The 21,394-nt window shown below is 39.4% G+C and overlaps 1 protein-coding gene across 1 annotated transcript in view; it reads left to right on the forward strand.

The window, feature by feature from the left end:
* Positions 1–4,938: 4,938 nt before the first annotated feature.
* LOC136877387 (putative leucine-rich repeat-containing protein DDB_G0290503) overlaps positions 4,939–21,394 on the forward strand; it is a 199,999-nt gene continuing 183,543 nt past the window's right edge. The window contains exons 1-2 of the mRNA XM_067151385.2: positions 4,939–5,055; positions 6,073–6,805. Of these exons, the coding sequence (XP_067007486.2) occupies positions 5,002–5,055; positions 6,073–6,805 (787 nt within the window). The 5' untranslated portion in view covers positions 4,939–5,001. The remainder of the gene's footprint in view (positions 5,056–6,072; positions 6,806–21,394) is intronic.

The raw sequence follows: 21,394 nt of genomic DNA on the forward strand, positions 1-21,394 counted from the left end.
CTCTCGGCCTGGCCTGTTCTTACTGTATGTACAGTAAGATACTATTTATTCCGACAATGAAATATATATTCCTCAATAATTCATCATAATTACAATTGCATGACGCTTATCACACCCCCACCAGGGTGCACTTGTTGTACACCATAGAAAAAGCATTCAGGATTATCACAAGCTCTTCTTGTGTCTGAGCTACGACAGCATTATCATCAGCATACTGTAACTCAACTAATTCTGCAGACAATGTCCGAGTTCCTGCCTTTAAACGGCTCAAATAAAAAAAAGTTTACCATCCATCCTGTAAGTTATATGAATTCCTGAAGGGAGATCATCTCTTACAAGTTCCATGACAGCGGCAGCATACAAGGTAAACAAAGTGGGGGCTATCACACAGCCCTGCTTAACACCGGTATTGATATGGAATGGCTCACCAATAGAGCCGTTGCCAATGACAGCTGCCATCATATCAGTGTAGAGCAATTTCAAGATGGCAATAAATTTCTGTGAAAAGCCATATAGAGCTAAAATTTTCCACAAAGCTTCTCAGTTCACAGAGTCGAATGCCTTAGTAAGATCAATAAAGGCAATATAAAGAGGTCTATTTTGTTCTCTACATTTTTTCTGGAGTTGACGAGCTGTGAATATCATATCTGTGGTTCCTCTAGAAGGCCTGAAGCCACACTGACTCTCTGGAAGTATTTTCTCCACCAGGGGTACAATACGATTTGCCAAGATTCGAGCAATAAGCTTTCCCAGGCATGACAATAAGGATATTCCCCGATAGTTATTGCAGTTTGTTCGATCCCCTTTCTTAAATATGGGAACTACCAGACTGTCTCTGAAATCAGAAGGCATTTCTTCTGTGCTCCAAATTTTGACAATCAGTTCATGTATGTGTCTTATTAGTTCCTCACCTCCTTCTTTGAGAGCTCCCACTGGTATACCATCAGGACCAGAGGCTTTGTGATGCTTTGCTTGATTAACAGCATGCTTAACTTCATCTAGTGTTGGTGGGGAGCCAAGTTCTTCATTGATGGGAGCTTATTTTAATATATCATACACCTGTTCATTAATAATCGAATCCTGGTTCAAGAGGTCTTCAAAATGCTCTTTCCACCTATTCATGATGGGAGTACTGATCTTTTAAAAGTGTACTCATCGCTGGACCAAAGAGGATTCCTCCCAAAGGTGGTGGGACCATGAACTGCTTTTGTCGCTTGGAAGAACTGTCGTGAATCTTTATCTGCTAGATATTCCAACTCTTTTGCCTTTGCTGTCCACCATGAATTCTTGAGCTCACAGGTTTTTCTTTGGACATTTGCTTTGGCAATACTTACGGCTTGTTTCTTAGAGTGGGAGTTCATGTCCCTTCACCATGCTTGCAAGGCTTTTCTCTTCTCTGACATCAATGCTTCAATTTCTTCATCATTTTCATCAAACCAGTCCTGATGTTTTCTGGTCTTATATCCTACTGTTTCTTTGCAAGCATCTTGAATAGTGGTCTTCAGACTATCCCAGTGTTGCGTTACATCAGGTTGATATTCCTTCGGCAAAGTCCGATAAAGGAGCTCCCAGTATTTTGAAGTAATTTCTGTATTACCAAACTTCTTGATGTCAAAGGTATGTCTGAAGCCCTTCTGTTGTTTCCTCCTCTGGGTGGACAGTGACAAATGCATCACTGATCTAATAAGTCGGTGATCTGTCCAACAGTCATCAGCTCCTGTCATTGCTTTGGTGATGAGAACATCGTATAGATCTTGCTTGCGGACGATTACATAGTCAATGAGGTGCCAGTGTTTCGATCTAGGATGTTGCCATTCTGTTTTGAAGCGATCCCTTTGGCGAAAGATGGTGTTGGTGATTATCAACCCATGCTCAGCACATTTTGAGAGGAGTCTAATACCATTGGAGTTTTCACTGCCAACTCCCTCCTTGCCAATGACACCATTCCATACTTTATGGTCCTTTCCCACTCTGGCATTAAAATCACCAAGCAAGATGATTTTATGTAGGCGATTGGTGTTTGATAGGATGTCATCCAGATCTGAATAGAATGTTTCTTTGATGTCATCATCAGAGTCTAATGTGGGGGCATATGCGTAAATTACTGTGGCATGCTGGTCGCCATTTAATCAAAGTCTTAATGTAATGATGCGTTCATTATGTCCAGTTGGAAGCTCCAGCAGGTCTCTGAGAAGCTTATTCTTGATAGCAAAGCCTACTCCATGCGTTCGGTGTTCGCTGGTAGGTTTACCCTTCCAGAAGAAAGTGTATCCTGCTTCGTTTTCATTCAACTGACCTTCTTCAGCAAGACGGGTCTCCTGGAGTGCTGCTATGTCGATATAGTATCTTCGTAACTCTCTACCCACAAGGGCTGTTCTCCTTTTGGGTCTCTCATTTGAAGAGTCATCATTAAGTGTTCTTACATTCCATGTAGCAAAATATAATTTCTTTCTTGTTCGACCGCATTGAGGTGATACCATTGGACGCAGCTATCCAATCAGTACTAGAAGTGGGTGACTATGTTTGGGGCACCTTTTCTAGCCCCTTCCCCATGTGAGGTGAGCAGAGTGGACTAAATAGGACCGCTCAGTCGTAGATGCAGCAACCGAATTGCTCTACAGCCACAATCCTAAGCAAGACGACCGATCACACATCTACCGCCTACGTGCCAAGTTATCACTAGAAGCTTCCAGACATCACAATCCTGCCCCCGTTGTAACTTCCTGATCGCCACAGGACTTTTGGAAGAGTCAATCTGTTGTTGGAAGACTATTGTGCGTGAGATTCTTTTAGAGTGAGAGTGTTGTTGCACTTCAACAAACGCATTGTGCTTGCTGACTTAAGAACTGTTTTCAATGGCAAGCCGATGCAAGCCGATTGAAGGGTTCCTAGTCACTGCAGCCTTCGTCCGCCATTCTAGCCGAGGAACAACTTACTGTCCTTACACCTGGTCCGCCGCTGAGGACTTTCTATGCCATTGACCAAATATGGTTCATCCGCCTTTATGGAAAGTTTTCCTCCCCAAGGGCAAGAGAGTACCCTGAACTTGATGAATTTATGTGTCATTTCCTACACAAAGGCTTCACCAAACCTACTAAGGGAGAGCTCATCTGCCCGTAGCCGTTGGTTCTCCCTTAGTTTGCCAGGTTTGGTACTTGCCGCCTGACCCTCGGCCAGACAGTCGCAGGTAGTACCGTCTACTGTCACATATGGTAGCAGGGTGATCCTGACCTGACATAGAGATAAATGTGGAAATAAAAGGGTGTAGGTAGGAAAACAGAAAACAAGAAAAAATTAGTGTGTGAGCTGGGCAGGGGGGTCGGAAGGAAGGATGTACTACAACGAGGTTGAAGACATGAGAGTGAAAAGAAGTGAGAATAATGCAGTAACAGGTGTACACAGGTTATGAGTGTATGGCATACAGCATATAGTCTAGAGTGAACCATCTAGTAATGAGAAGACTATGAATTTGGGAATAACCATAGTGAAAGGACAGGGAAGAAAATTTACCTATGAAAATCCTTAATGGCTGGCAACCATATATTACTTAATTGGTAGCCAGTGTCCCTGTTGAAATTTTCACAGCTTCCTGTATAATCCTAGATCTGTAGTGTTTTGCATGGGTAAGAGCTCGAACATCTTGCAACGTGACCTGTCAATAGGGTGTTCAGCTATTGCTGACTTGTCTGGCTGGTTGAGATGAGGTGTTCCTTGATACAGTTACCAATGGACTGGCATATTTGGCCAATATTTACCTTGCTGCAAGTAGAGGGAATTTTGTACACCCCATGGTGTAATAGTGGGGACAATTTGTCATTGTTTTTACCTAAACTGTGAGCAATTTTTGTGATGTTGCCAAACACGGTTTTTATATTGTGCTTGCGGAGAATCTTGGCAATTCAGTCTGTTGTATTGTGGATAAAAGGAAGGTAGGCAGTTCCCTTCACTTCTTCATTCCGTGAGCTTTGCTTAGTCATCCCGGGATGCAGGACTCTATAAACCTGTACATCGTTGTAACCATTACCCTTGAACGTAACTCTGAGTGTGTATATTTCCTCCTAGATAGTTGATGGCTCACAAATTTGTTTCACTCTTGTGGTGAACGTCATGAGAATGCCCTTCTTTTGTGCTAGATGGTGGTGAAAATCTGCATGGAGATGGTGATTTGTGTGGGTGGGTTTACAATAGATAGTGTGCCCTAAAACGTCGTCTGGTTTCTTTCTTACTAGAATATCAAAGAAAGGAAGGCATCCATCCAAGTCCATCTCTATAGGGAATTAAATTGAAGAATGCTGCTGATTTAGGTGGTTTTTTAAATTTAGGTTTCTCAGGACTTTCTGTCCAGACCGCAAATGTATCATCAACATACCTCCACCAAATCATTGGTTTGACAGACACTGAAGAAATAGCCTCTCCATAAAAATGCTGTTTATAAAATTGCCCATCCCACAAGAAATAGCTGGAGGTCATGCAGTGGTGAAATAGCTTAGTAATATCCTCTGGGAACGGGTACTTAGTGAGAGACATGGCCGAGTCAATCAGCACTTTGGTGAACAAGGACTCCATATCAAAACTCACCAGAAGTGTATTGGGCTGAATGGTTATGGTTGACAACTTTGTTAATGAAATAAACAGAGTCCCTAATGGTTTTTTCCTAGCTACACATTTTCCATCTTCATCTCTATGCTATTCTTCTATCCTTGCCAGTCTTCCATTGCACTTTTTAAATTATTTTATTTTATTTATTTATTTCTTCTACCACATTCATCTATGACCTTGTTGTTTGTTCCACAATGCACATATGTAATGAAAAAGAAACAATTGGAGCTAAGATGGCATTTTCACTTCATATTTGGAAGGCTTGTTGATGAGTGGTTTAAGGATAACAGGATTCCAGAAATGGACTGGTCAGCCCAGAGCTTGACCTCAGTCCTATCAAACACCTCTGGGATAAACTAAAACAGAAACTGCTTCAGACCTCAACGACCCACATCACTAACTATGCTTGTGAGCCATCTGGTGATGAACAAGAATACCATTTACAATAGACCAACGGTAAAGTATTCAGTAATTTGTAGTTGAAATTGAGTAAAATACTTCTCGGGTGACTGTAATTCAGCCCAGTTATTTCTTTCTTGTACGCTTCCCATCACTGTAGATATATTACTTTTTGTAAGACTGATGTCTACTTTTGTGTTAAATGTTGTTCAATGCATAAATGATGCACTATAGGGATATGATTGTGAAACTGAAATGGGAAGACAGAACCAGAACAAAACCAAAATCAGGTAGGCTAATGCCAGGTGAACAATACATGCCAGTACTCATAGTGAAATTTGGCAGAGTTAGGATTATGGTGTAAAGGTGTCTTTTATGGAAGGACCTGGTCCTCTTGTAGTACTACAGTGCACATTAAAAACGGAAGGATATAAGCACATTTTGTGCAGCCGCATGTTGTCTATAGTAGGAGGCCAGTTTGGAGACGATCTCTGTGTATTTCAGCATAATAATGCTCCTTACCATAAAGCAGGGCTTGTTGATGAGTGGTTTAAGGATAACAGGATTCCAGAAATGGACTGGTCAGCCAAGAGCTTGACCTCAGTCCTATCAAACACCTCTGGGATAAACTAAAACAGCGACATTGCTTCAGACCTCAACGACCCACATCACTAACTATGCTTGTTACAATGCTATAGGAAGAAAGGATATAAGCCATTCTCCCCAGAGACATTCCTACACCTGGTAGGCAGCCTCACTCACAGAATTTGAGCTTTCCTGTATTGATGTCCACTACTTGGCAGTATGTACAAGGAACATTAGAAGACAGTTTCGAGTAGGTGTCTAGATACTTTTCATCAGATATATATTTTGCCTTCACTGTTTCCTTTTTCTTTTCTCTTTCACCTTATTCTTCTCTTTTCCAATTTTCACAGATTCTGTTTAATAGTCAAAATGTTACATATTATTTTCACTCTTGGAAAGGAAAATTTTTTCCTTTCATCAGACTCATACTTCAGTGTGCATAGTCCAAAGTTAATGATTACGTACAGTATATTGTCTGTAATTTTTCAGGAGCAGACAGCCAAGTTTTCACAAGACCTGGACTCTGAAATGAGAAATATGAGAGAGGTGAATGAGATCATTAAAATGCATGAAATGGAGAAGGCTGAATTGGAAAATTTAGTGCATGACCTCACAGCTGAGAAGCAGGCTCTACTGGAGAAAGCTGCAGAGAGAGAGAAACTTATTGGTAAAGAAGGACCAGATTTAAAGAAAATTTCTGGTGCTCTGGACATCTATGAAGTTCACTGCAATGAAATGATCAACATGAATAAGGCTCTTCTTAGCAAAATAGACATTCTACAGATTACAATGGAGGGTAAACAGAATTATCCTGAAAAACTTGAAAGTTTGGAAAAGGAGTATTATAGAGTGGTAGCTGAAAAGAACTACCTGAATGAACAGGTAGAGAAGCTCAATTCAGAGCAAGCTGCATTATTTAAAGAGAAAGATGAACTCCATGCACACATTAGTGTTTTGGAGAATGAAAATAGTAAGCTAAAGCAAGAAAATGTAACACTAGGTCATCAAATCACAGAGGCTGAGACAAGAAGCAATGCCTTGGAGTTGGACAATTACCATATTCTGCAACAACAAGCTAACCAGCAGAGCCAAGCAAATAGTTCAGATATAAAAATTAAAGAGTTGGAAGATGGTATTCAAGAGAAAAATAAACAATTGAAGGAATTAATTTCGGAAGTTCAGAAATATGCTGAAATCACCCAATCACTACAGAACTCTTGTGGTAAGTCGCTCTCTAGGTGAAGTAATGACCATGTTCTAGTTCTTTAAATGCAACAGAAACAACAACAACTAATAATAATAATAATAATAATAATAATAATAATAATAATAATAATAATAATAATAATAATAATAATAACAATAATAATAATAATAATAATAATAATAATAATAATAATAATAATAATAATAATAATAATAACAACAACAATAATAATAATAATAATAATAATAATAATAATAATAATAATAATAATAATAATAATAATAATAATAATAATTGAGGCTGTCAATATTCTTTCTTAAGAATATTTTCTCACTTGGTGTCAGTGTAAGTTTGTATGTCAATACATCTAGTATGTCTTCTTTCTTTTTGTCTGTTGTCGCGTTGAATGTGATGATGTTGTTGTTGTTATTATTATTATTATTATTATTATTATTATTATTATTATTATTATTATTATTATTATTATTATTATTATTATTATTATTATTATTATTATTACTACGTTTGCGGGGTATGGAGGAAATGCCTACTCCCAGTCCTGAACAACTAGGATGAACTTGTAGCACTTCATTTATCACCAATTCATACTTCATTAATCACCTTTCCAGATCACATCTAGAATTGTAAAGCCTGACCTCGGTCAGAAATGTTTCGATCAAAAGATCAGACAATCAATGATGATGAGTCTTCTAATGAATAAATCCACCAGTGTGGACAAACAACAACAAGGATCTGCACAAAGACGCCACTCGGAATCGGTGGGGTGTCAAGTAGAAGACCTAGGCGAGTCGGAGCGCCTGGAAGCCCAACAGACAATCGACAGACAGCTGACAGACAGTAGACTAACCCAACAATCAGGAGGTTATCATCTCTACAAAGGACCTCCAGGACAGTGTCGAAGTCCAGTTCTTATAGTGAATGATTCTGATAATTCACCTCTAAATTTAACTTTGCCTTCGTATTTTTAAAAGTCATACTAATGAGGTTAACAAGTTTTTGGTGTAAGCCAAATTCTTTAAGGCTTTTTAATAAAGAATCGGAGGAATGGCATGCTAAAGAAGAAAGTTATCTAAACCCCCCAGCTATTTCCCACCAATATTCAGGCAGACTGTTATTTTCGGTATTGTAGGCCTTCATATTTAGTTTTCCTTCCAACTCTGAAATACTACTCTTGTCATAATTGGTACGGTAAAACTGAATAAAACGTAAATGATCAGAAATTGTATTTTCTATAACTTTTGTTATGTAGTACTTTTCGATAGGATCAATAACATAGGCACTTAAAAATTAAATTTTAGGCCCTTTCCCCTAAACTGCCATTTCATCCAGGGTGAATAAAATTATTTATAGCCTAGACTGTAGTTTATTATTCCTTGACTCTACATACCAATTTCCATGAAATTCTGTTTACCCATTTTCTTGTGCCTCGGCTTTGACATGGACTTAGCAAAAAAAAACAGATTCTTGAATATCTCTGTTATCATAGGTGGTATGGTAGAAATGTATAAAATTTAATTCTATATAACTTTAGTTATGTAGTATTTATCGATAGGATCACTAATAACATAAGTATTTGAGAATTAAATATTAGGCCATCCCTTAAACTATCATTTCACTCAGCATGAATAAAATTTTTTTTTTTGCTAGTTGCTTTACGTCGCACCGACATAGATAGGTCTTATGGCGACGGTGGGACAGGGAAGGGCTGGGAGTGGGAAGGAAGCGGCCGTGGCCTTAATTAAGGTACAGCCCCAGCATTTGTCTGGTGTGAAAATGGAAAACCACGGAAAACCATCTTCAGGGCTGCCGACAGTGGGGTTCGAACCCACTATCTCCTGAATACTGGATACTGGCCGCACTTAAGCGACTGGAGCTATTGAGCTCGGTGATAAAATTATTTATAGCCTAGATTGGATCTTCTTCAAGGTAATGCCATTTAATAAGGCCCTATTTATGCCTTGGTACATCAGTGTGCAGTTGATTGAGAAATTTTCAGGTAGAGAAGGGTTGGTTTAAACAAGCAGCAGGTTTCCTTCTCATTTTCATCAGTGGATGAGGTACTTGTCAACTCCACATTTCTAATTGAAGATTTACAGGTGAACAGTCAGTGGCTCCATTGACTAGATAAAGCTCTTCTTAGCCCTTAGTTTGGTTGGTTGCGTCTGGTGTCCGAACAGGGGATGGCGCTGGTCAGATGTCTGTTTCAGTTCAGACATTTACCTCCTCAATGAGACATCTACAGTATTTGCTTTGCCTGAATAGAATTCCTCCATACAGGTGCTGCAAATTCTGCTGCTGATAAACTAACAGCAATAGCTGATGGGTGGAAAATATGTTGTTGGGCACTTGATGATGTGATTATTAGGTATTTTTTTTTTTCAGTCTGCTTTATGTCACACCATCTTACAGCTATGATGGGATAGAAAGGGCTAGAAATGGGAAGGAAGCTGCTGTGGCCTTAATTAATGTACACCCACAGCATTTGCCTGGTGTGAAAATGGGAACTCACGGAAAACCATCCACAGGGCTGCCAACAGTGGGGTTCAAGCCCACTGTCTTCCGAATGCAAGCTCACAGTTGCGTGCCCCAAACTGCATGGCTAACTCACTTTGTGCATGTTAGTTTCCAGATGATGTTATTCTTTGTGCAGACCTTCTGATTAGTGTTAGTACAATGCTGTTTGAAAGACAAGACTTGGTCCAGTTTCACTTGGCTTTTCTATTTCTTAAATGAAAAGCACACACTCAAATTTTACTAAGGTTACATCGTGGACGGTGAAAGGTTATATCCACAGTGCCACCGAAATGAAAATGGCAAGAGAAATGTGAGATTCTGAAAGGAAATCTTGGCTAAATTCACAGCACTCTGGCACATTGAATTCCTCCTCTCAAACAGAGCCACCTGCCGTGTTGTTTCCTGAATAGCTCACTTCATTACTAACATGCTGCACTGAAATCTGTGTAGTCATCTGACTGACTCACTCCAGTTTGACACATTCCCAAATACTGCTGTTCAGATCTCATTAGCTCTCTCATAACTCCCTCATAACTGACTCAAGACTGTGTCACATTCCTCAGCTTTGCTCTTTTATAGGCCAGCAAAAGGTTCTAGATAAAGAATTTTGCAGTTTCATCTTCTAGACCATTCTGGCTGCTTATCCATCATTAGCCAGCTTCCAATGTCTTCATAGGAGCTTGATCAACATCCATAGTGCATGCCTCAATAGTTTGCTGGGGCTACTGTTTTGCTTGACAGTGTCCCTGCCCACATTGTCACCAGTCCACTCACCCCTGCACTCATAGCTCTCAATGTAACAATGTGTAGCTTGTATTTTAATTTGTACTCACAGGGGCATAAATACAAAATTTCATAGAAATTTGATCAGCTGATTTTTCTTGGTGAGGTAACAAACAGACACACAAATTTTAGTATTGATCTTAGTCATCACAGGATGGTCCAAAACATGAAGAAAAACTTATTCATGGTCAAAATAACCAAGACATACATACATACATACATACATACATACATACATACATACATACATACATACATACATACATACATACATACATACATACATACATCATTATTATTACAGACCTTTATGCCTTTCAGCGTTCAGTCTGCAAACCTCTGTGAATTTACTAAACGTTGCCACAATCCTCTATTTGCAACCAGTGCTGTGGCCTTATTTAGTTTTATACCTCTTATCTTTAAATTGTTAGAAACTTAGTCTAACCATCGTCATCATAGTCTCCCTCTACTTGTCTTACCCTCCATAAGAGTCCATTATTCTTCTAGGTAACCTATCCTTCTCCATTCGCCTCACATGACCCCACCACCGAAGCCGACTTACGCGTACAGCCTCACCCATTGAGTTCATTCCTAACTTAGCCTTTATCTCCTCATTTTGAGTACCCTCCTGCCATTGTTCCCACCTGTTTGTACCAACAATCATTCTCGCTACTTTCATGTCTGTTACTTCTAACTTGATATCCTGAGTCCACCCAGCTTTCGCTCCCATAAAGCAAAGTTGGTCTGAAAACAGCCTGATGTAAAGATTGTTTCATCTGGGAGCTGACTTCCTTCTTACAGAACACTGTTGATCGCAACTGCGAGCTCGCTGCATTAGCTTTACTACATCTCGATTCAATCTCACTTACTATATTACCATTCTGGGAGAACACACAACCTAAATACTGAAAATGATCTACCTGTTCCAGCTTTGTATCACCAATCTGACATTCAATTCTGTTGAATTTCTTACCTACTGCCATCAATTTAGTCTTTGAAAGGCTAATTTTTATACCATACTCATTGCATCTATTTTCAAGTTCCAAGATATTAGACTACAGGCTTTCGGCACAATCTCTCATTAAGACCAAGTCGTCAGCATAGGCCAGACTGCTTACTACATTTCCACCTAACTGAATCCCTCCCTGCCACTTTATACCTTTCAGCAGATGATCCATGTAAACTACGAACAGCAAAGGTGTAAGATTACAGCCTTGTCTAACCCTTGTAAGTACCCTGAACCAAGAACTCATTCTACCATCAATTCTCACCGAAGCCCAACTGTCAACATAAATGCCTTTGATTGATTTTTAATATTCTACCCTTAATTCCATAGTCCTCCAATATGGCGAACATCTTATCCCTCGGTACCCTGTCATATGCTTTCTCTAGATCTACAAAAAAGATAAACATAATTGTCTATTCCTCTCATAACATTTTTCAATTACTTGGCACATACTAAAAATCTGATCCTGACAGCCCCTCTGTGGTCCAAAACCACACTGGTTTCCATCCAACATCCTCTCAACCACTGATCGCACCCTCCCTTCCAAGATGCCAGTGATTACTTTGCCTGGTATACTAATCAATGAGATACCTCAATAGTTGTTGCAGTCCTTCCTGTTCCCTTGCTTATAGACAGGTGCAATTCCTGCCTTTGTCCAATCTGAAGGCACACTATGTGTTCAAAAGTACCCGGACACCCCCAAAAACATACGTTTTTCATTTTAGGTGCATTATGCTGCCACCTACTGCCAGGTACTCCATCGCAACGACCTCAGTAGTCATTAGAAATCGTGAGAGAGCAGAATGGGGTGCTCCACGGAACTCACGGACTTTGAACGTTGTCAGGTGATTGGGTGTCACTTGTGTCAGAAGTCCGTACATGAGATTTCCCCCCCTCCTAAACATCCCTAGGTCCACTGTTTCTGATGTGATAATGAAGTGGGAATGTGAAGGGACACATATGGCACAAACATGTACAGGTCGACCTCATCTGTTGACTGACAGAGACCGCCGACAGTTGAAGAGGTTCGTAAAGTGTAATAGGCAGGCATCTATCCAGACCATCACACAGGAATTCCAAATTGCACCAGGATCCACTCCAAGTACTATGATAGTTCAACGGGAATCCTACAAGTTGAGCTTCAGTGGAATAATCTTTCCTAAAACCGAATTGCCTTCTATCGAACCAGTTATTCATTTCACAAACATGTCTAATATAATCAGAAAGAATGCCTTCCCAAAGCTTACATACAATGCATGTCAAACTTACTGGCCTGTAATTTTCAGCTTTATGTCTATCACCCTTACCTTTATACACAGGGGCTACTATAGCAACTCTCCATTCATATGGTATAGCTCCTCCGACCAAACAATAATCAAATAAGTACTTCAGATGTGGTACTATATCCCAACCCATTGTCTTTAGTATATCCCCAGAAATCTGATCAATTCCAGTCGCTTTTCTAGTTTTCAACTTTTGTATCTTATTGTAAATGTCATTGTTATCATATGTACATTTTATTACTTCTTTGGCCTTAGTCTCCTCCTCTATCTCGACATTATCCTTGAAACCAACAATCTTTACATACTGCTGACTGAATACTTCTGCCTTTTGAAGATCTTCACATACACACTCCCCTTGTTCATTAATTATTCCTGGAATGTCCTTCTTGGAACCTGTTTCTGCCTTAAAATACCTATACATACCCTTCCATTTTTCACTAAAATTTATATGACTGCCAATTATGCTTGCCATCATGTTATCCTTAGCTGCCTTCTTTGCTAGATTCAATTTTCTAGTAAGTTCATTCAATTTCTCCTTACTTCCACAGGCATTTCTATTTCTTTCCAGTCTGCACCTCCTTCTTAGTCTCTTTATTTCTCTATTATAATAAGGTGGGTCTTTACTATTCCTTACCACCCTTAAAGGTACAAACCTGTTTTCGCATTCCTCAACAATTTCTGTAAACTCATCCCAGAGTCTGTTTACATTTTTATTTACCGTTTTCCACCGATCATAGTTACTTTTTAGAAACTGCCTCATGCCTGCTTTATCAGCCATATGGTACTGCCTAACAGTCCTACTTTTAAGACCTTTCTTCCTTTCTATCAATTTTATTTTTAACTACCACAAAAACAGCTTCATGATCACTAATACCATCTCTAACTCAGTTTCCCTATAGAGCTCATCTGGTTTTATCAGCACCACATCCAGGATATTTTTCCCTCTGGTTGGTTCCATCACTTTCTGAATCAGCTGTCCTTCCCATATCAACTTATTTGCCATTTGTTGGTCATGCTTCCTGTCGTTCGCATTTCCTTCCCAATTTACATCTGGCAAATTCAGATCTCCCGCTACAATCACACTTCTTTCCATGTCGTTTCCCACATAGCTGACTATCCTATCAAATAATTCCGAATCCGCGCCAGTGCTACCCTTTCCTGATCTGTACACTCCAAATATATCAAGTTGCCTATTATCTTTAGAAATGAGCCTTATACCTAGAATTTCATGTGTCTCATCTTTAACTTTTTCGTAGCTTACAAATTCTTCTTTCACCAGAATGAACACTCCCCCTCCCACCATTCCTATCCTATCTCTACGAAACACACTCCAGTGCCGTGAGAAAATTTCTGCATCCATTATATCATTTCTCAGCCATGATTCAACTCCTATTACAATATCTGGTAAATATATATCTATTAAATTACTTAATTCTATTCCTTTCTTTACAATACTTCTACAGTTCAACACTAACAATTTTATGTCATCCCTACTTGATTTCCAGTTCCCTGTTCCCTTATCACCGCTCCCTAGGCCATCCCGTTTCCCTGAATGTACCTCCCTATTACCCTTCCAAACAAATTTCCTAACTTATATGTACCACTGCGGTTTAAATGAAGGCCATCTGAGCGCAGATCCCTATCTCCTACCCACCCATTAGGATCTAGAAATTTCACTCCCAGTTTCCCACATACCCACTCCACAGTCTCATTTAAATCCCCAATCACCCTCCAGTCAGTATCCCTCCTACACAGTATTCCACTAATAACAATCTCCGCTTTCTTAAACTTCACCCGTGCTGAATTTACCAGATCCCACACATCTCCAACTATGTTGGTACTTATATCAGCTTGCCTTACGTTGTTGGTACCAACGTGAAACACTACCACCTTCTACTTCCCCTCCTCCCTCTCTTCTACTTTCCTCAACATCTGCCTCAACCTAATTCCTGGATAACATTCTACCCTGGTTCCTTTTCCTCCACACACTTTCCCCACATGTCTAACGATGGAATCCCCCATGACCAGAGCCTCAACCCTCCCCACCTCATCTGATCCCCTCCTCTCCTGGTCAGCCCTATCTTCTCTCACTGCTGCAGAAGCTACTTCCTCCTCCCTTTTCTCCTTCCCATGACCCTGTTCCACCTGTCTTTTCCTATCCATTACTCTACATTTCCCTTTCCTACCTTTTCCCTTCCTCCTACTTCCACGCATCTCAGCAACAGTTCCCTGTCCCTCATCTTCCCTCTGTTGTTCTACCTGGAGTGACTCGTACCGATTTCGCACAGACACCTGTCCTGAATTCTGATCCTGAATAGAGCCCTTAGCCTGCAATCTCCTTCCCCTTAGAACATTAGACCACCTGTCTTCTACAACTCCTCCCTTTCCTTCCCCTCCCTCTTGTACACCTACTGTAACCTGTACATTGTTTGAGGGAGTCCTATCTTCCTTCCTGTCTTCTGTGAGAATCCTAATTATCTCCCTCAAACTTTCCAACTCCTCCCTCATACCCCTCAATGCCTCACCACACCCACAAGTATACTCGCGCTCCTTAGCCATTCTTTACGGGGGGGAAAAAATTAAATAAAAAAATAAAATAACTTATTTGCAAAAAATAAATGAACGAAGGGATATATTGTCTGGGATAGTACACAACAATAAGGTAATTAATATACGACTACACTACAATACTACTTAGTCGTGCTCTATTTTTTAATATTCTACAACCCCTAACAGGATAAAAACTGCTGTTAATTACTGAATATCGAAAGTAATACACAAGAACTACACAATTCCAAACTGCAATTAAGCCTATCCTAATTTCAACAATATTTTAGTAAGAGTTTCTACGGATACCTCTACTACACCAGTACTACACAAATATTTTACAATAATAAAATAAGCACACTAAATTCTAATAGGATATTACTCGTATACTACTGTACAGTACACTACAGTAATTTTTAAACTACTTTCAGACGTATCCTTATTATGATACCGGTGCCGTACCGTATGTCACTACTAAGCACAACAGAAATGAAATTTGCAAGAACTACTGTACTCAAAGATTACCAACGAAGCTAAATGCTTAGACAAATTATTATTAGTATTACGGTCTAATAGATACACACGAAAGATAACACACGAATATAGCAGGCAAGATACGGCACTATCTAAATGTACTGTATCTATGCTACAATGTATCTACACTACACTGCGTTTGGTTAAATGCTTAAATATCAAAAGGTTTGCCGTACACGAAGAAAAACACGAATATAACTGGCAAGATACTATCTAATATATTATACCTTATCTTCACTACAATTCTACTGAAATGTGGTTATGTGATTATTACAGCTGGTGGATTACCGGTACTATTATTTTCCCTACTCCACAGGACGGAGAAAAAAAAGTGTCCTTAATTAGGCCTGCTGAAAAATACGAGGTTGTCTACAATAATTTCTCAAATATTTCTATCAAAACTACTACTACTACTACTCCAGGGACTTGAACTGCAATTACTGGGATATATGAACTTTATTATTATTAGCTAACCGCTCATAAATACTGAAAGATCGAGGGAGCGAAATATAAATTACGGATACTAACTACCTACTCAGAAGTACAAATGAATGGAATACAAGGTCAGCTGATTTTTATTTATACCCGGTATTTACTTGACTACACTACACCCTTTGTTCACGACTGTAGCCAACAATTCAATATTTGAATATGAGGAGCGACAATAATCAATAACAATACAACGACTGTTAACTATTACCGTGTAATCTCTTTAACTTCTTTTTAAATGGAAGTTTACAGGCGTATCGTGTTTTTTAATGTAGTAAATTATTACCTTCGCGATAGTTTGAACGTATATCTATACGAAATACCGGAGAAGTTGCTGCAGAAGTTACGGTACTATTCCTTATGATAATCTGGCTTTGTAAGTACAACCAACGAACCTACAGATATTTACAAATATTTTAAAAGTTAATAGTATTACCTAAAGTATCTCCTAAACCTAAATTCGAAACAAGGTACACCTAGCTAGCCTACTTAACCTAGAAAACGTAATTTACTGAAGACCAACTGAATTATTTGTTACAAAATTTAAATAAATATCACTACTCCCAATTTCTACCAATAAGCACTAAACACCACTATATAAACAGCACTAAATGAATCAGATATATACAAAATTAAGCTATTTCAATAGGTTTTCACTACTTTATCACTACAATAATGCAAGAGCTCTCTCAACAGCCAACCGTTCTCAAGCGCATCCAACAATGCAACAATCACTATACCTTATCATTTTCAAACACTGACTAGACACAGGAATGTGTCTGCATTTGCAAAGTGTCTGTTATTACATATAAATTTCACCACATGGAAGACAAACTTTGTATAGTATTGAATTTTCTTTGAAATAGCAAAAACTTCCCACAACTTCTTTTTGGATTCAACATCTGTTTGTTCTGCTCTGTTTCTTTCATCTACGTACAATTCCTTGTCTGTTTCGGCCCTTGTATGGAGCCATTTCTGATGAGCCTTCTTTTTATGTTTACAAGCTGCTCTCACTTCATCATTCCATCAAGATGTTCGCTTTTTCCCGTCCTTACACACAGTCATTCCCAGGCATTTCCTTGCTGTTTCTACTGCAGCATCTTTAAATGCCACCCATTCTCTTTCTATATCCTGAACCTGCTTACTGTCCACTGTATGAAACTTCGCACTAATCATATCCATGTTCTTCTGTCTAATTTCCTCGTCCTGGAGATTTTCTACCCTTATTCGTTCGCAGACAGATTTCACTTTCTCTATCCTAGGCCTAGAGATACTTAGTTCACTACAGATCAGATAGTTGTCTGTATCATCAAAAAATCCCCGAAAAACCCATACATTCCTAACAGACTTCCTGAATTTGAAGTAAATTAAGATGTAGACTATTATGGATCTGGTACCCCTAGCCTCCCATGTGTAGTGGTGAATAGCTTTATGCTTGAAGAATGTATTCGTAACTGCTAAACCCATACTAGCACAGAAGTCCATCAAACGCTTCCCATTCCCATTAACTTCCATATCTTTCCCACAATTTCATACAGACATACTTTTAAATTTCTTTAACACAATTTAACCTTTTAGCACTTGCTGGATTTGTTTGGAAGACATGTAAGTTCTGCTAGAGCCTCCTTGACTGCACTACCTCTGAAGTGAGTTGTCACAAGCTATTTCATTTATATTGTAGTATTGTTTTAGGAGTACATAGGGCCTACTCATATTAATGGGAGAATAATAAACTCTTTGAATTAAGACTCACATGAACACCTATAATACTTTTACATCTCTTCATCATTCTAATGGCTTTTTTTCAATTTCTTAACCTATGTACTTAAAAAATCTGGTGGGCTAACATGCAACATAATTTTGTATTTAAAAAATATGATCCTACTACAGCACTCTGAAGTGTTTTCTTACTTGCAGAATTTTTCAGAATACATAGAGCATAAGATTTCCTTAGCTTTGAATTGAATTTAGATACTCAATATGCTTGTTCTACAACTTTTGTTTGTATAGCTCTTCGTTTCTATAGAATCAGTAGAAATACCCCTGGACACTTTAAGACACATGGTAACCTTGAGAATATTTGGGGAATATGGAGGAATATATTGTATTTACTTGTAGTCCTATACTATAACCTATCATTTTTGAACACTGACTAGACACAGGAATGTGTCTGCATTTGCGAAGTGCCTGTTATTACATATAAATTTCACCCCATGAAAGACAAACTTTTTAGAGTATTGAATTTGCTTTGAAATAGCATTAACAAAGAATAACATACAAACAGACAAAACTCTTATTTTATATATATATATAGTTTGATATAATACTTTTATGGAATAGTGAGTGATATTTTCAGCTCATCAATATACAATATTTTATGAAGAATTTTCTTTAAGTCATCAAGATTAGTTTTTCAGGTACATTTTAAATTCCCTGTTTTCTTCTTCAGAATAGTCTGCAATTGAAGCGATGCGCCAAAAAGGGATCTAACCGACATTTTTTCCAAAAGTGAGATTTCATCGGAATAAAGATCTATATGGATATCTCTGCATAGTAGCGTAGTCAAGTGGAAGAATTCGGAACTTGTTGCTGTGCTAGGGGGTGGAGAACATCTGTCTCTGAGTCACGGAGTGACAATGATACGGTACACTACTCTACTTGTGCGAGTTAGAGGTGCGCGGTAGTGGTAACCACTTGTGTTTTCGTTCGAGTGTGGTGCGGGAGTGCCAAGCAATGGAGACCGACAGTGGAGGAACGTCGGCGGTAACTGGGAATTCCTTACGAGTGGAGCGTGAAATCGTAGTACGTATGGAAGAAGAACCCATAACCAATTCATCCAGTAATACGACACGACAGCAAGATTCTCAGTCCACTGAGTCTGATGTACAGAGATGTAATACCGAAGTGGTAGACCGTTCTAATTCTGAACAATCTAACAATCTATCCGGGACGCCCCAAGTGGCTCCTACACCGGAATATTATAATCGATTTCATCATGGACCTTTCTTTGTGTTTGTTGAATCCATAAACGAGCAAAACATCGGTAATTTACATCCTATGGCACTTGGTCGCCGTTTTTATGAAACCAAAGTCAATGTAAAATCGATCCAACGTAAAGGACGTAATCGACTACAAGTTACCTTTCATACGGCTTCTCAAGCAAACGCATTTCTAAGTAATCCTATGCTTGAAACCCTCAAAATTAAAGCGTACATCCCATCCTCACAAGTGTTAAGAGTCGGCATTATTCGCGGAGTTGAAAAGGGTTTATCGAATGGTGACATATTACAGTACCTGGAATCCGAGGCACCAGTGAAAAGTGTGCAACGACTTAATCGCCGTGCCGTCCAAGATGGGGAAACCCAATATCTGCCTACGGGTTCAGTAAAAATTGTTTTCAGATCTCAAACATTACCTTCCCATGTCGCCTTATATAAGGTGTACATGGAAGTTGAACCCTACATCTTTTCACCCATTCGCTGCCGCAAATGCCAGCGATATGGCCACACTATTCGACAATGTCAAGCGAAAAATGCTCGTTGTGGGAAATGTGCTCAACTACATGAAACCCAGGCATGTACGGAGCAATTTGCGCAATGTGCGTACTGTAAAAACCATGTCACAGGTTCATCAATTTGTCCAGAACACAAATATCAGGTCACCATTAAAAAATTAATGAGTACTGAACACATATCCTTTCCCGAAGCCAAAGCCCGAATCGCCCTCCCCATTTATCATTCCGAGCAACAAGACCTTCAGTTCCCTCCTCTATCGTCAAATCCCCCATCCCCTTCGACTCCCAATCCGCGTAAGCGCAAGTTCACCCAAGTAATCATGCAATCTCCCCCTCCTACACCCGAACCCGGTTTCGACCGTCAAGGATACATGGCCATTCTGCGAAACGAACAGTCAGTTCCAGTACATTCGATTCCATCAACGAGTGCCGTGCAACAACCTCTGTCAATAGCATATCCCTCAAGTGCGCCCACATCTGCTAGGCAGCAACCCTCTGCAACCCCTCAAGATATACATTATCCTCCTTCCAAGGAACACCTACAACAAGAAATCCAGCAATTGCTGGTAATGTTAATTCAAAGTATGGGTCACGAGCCTCAACTTCATCATGTCTTATACAAGCTACGAGACTCTATCATGAACATACTAGCATGATTACTTTACTTCAATGGAATTGTCGAAGTGCCGCCTCTAAAAGACATGAGTTACAAATTTTGCTGAATGAAACACGAGCTCATTTTATCTGTTTACAAGAAACGTGGTTTCAACCGCATATCATTTTTCGATTACGAGGTTATCAAGTTTTCCGACATGATGGTAACGGCTTTGATGGAGTTGCCACATGTGTACATACTTCCTTATCAGTTACACATTTCTCTTTACATCATCCCGCATACTTATGCTGTAGGAATAGTACACCATAACACCTGTTTCATCAACATCTATTGCCCTCCCCACATTTACATTACTCAGAACCAATGGATGCATTTTATCCAACAATTTGACACATTTCCGCATCTTTTTCTTCTCGGTGATTTTAATTGCCACCACACTGAATGGGGATGTATGGTAGATACAATCAAAGGTTCCAACTTACTTACTATTTCAACTCATCAGAATTTGTTTCTTTTAAATGACGGCTCCCCGACCCGTCTAACTCCGCCTGGATCTCCACCCAGCGCAGTAGACCTTACTTTCTGCCGCACCACTATGGCCCCTGTCACCACCTGGGATACATTATCTGATACGCACACTAGTGACCATTTCCCCATTCTCATCACATATGGTATTCACCCACCACATTCCCAGTTTCAGGCACCCTCTTGTATAAGTAACGTCCGATCTTATAAAAACTTCAATGTTTCTAATTACCAATCATACCTCAATTATATCTTGCAGCAGAAACATAAGTCCCCTCTTTCCTTCTCCCTTTTACTCCCTTATTTATCCCAATATTTAAACATGTTTCATCCGTGCCGACCATTAAAAGTGACGACCCACCCACAGCAATACGACCTAAAATGGTGGGACAAAGAATGTCACGATCTTATTCATAAGCGCAAACAATTATTCAAACAATATCGCCAATCGATGACGCAGCAGCATTATTTTCAATTGCGAAACCATATCGCGAAAACAAAACTCGTCTTTAATGCAAAAAGCGAAAAGCTTGGCAATCTTTTCTTTCTCAATTAACTCCACAGCTTCCAGCAACGAAATTTTGGAACGCGATCCGCATTATCACGAGAACTTTCCAATACCAAACTTCTTCTGCTTATCCGCGACAAGTTCTAGAAGACGTTTTATACACCCTTGCCCCTGTTACCGTAAATCCACTCTTTCTCCCCACCTCACAGAATAACTCTTGTTCTTTTATTTCCCTTTTGAATCCAATTACATATAATGAACTAC

The sequence above is a fragment of the Anabrus simplex genome, chromosome 7, assembly GCF_040414725.1.
Source record: "Anabrus simplex isolate iqAnaSimp1 chromosome 7, ASM4041472v1, whole genome shotgun sequence".
Taxonomy (NCBI): domain Eukaryota; kingdom Metazoa; phylum Arthropoda; class Insecta; order Orthoptera; family Tettigoniidae; genus Anabrus; species Anabrus simplex.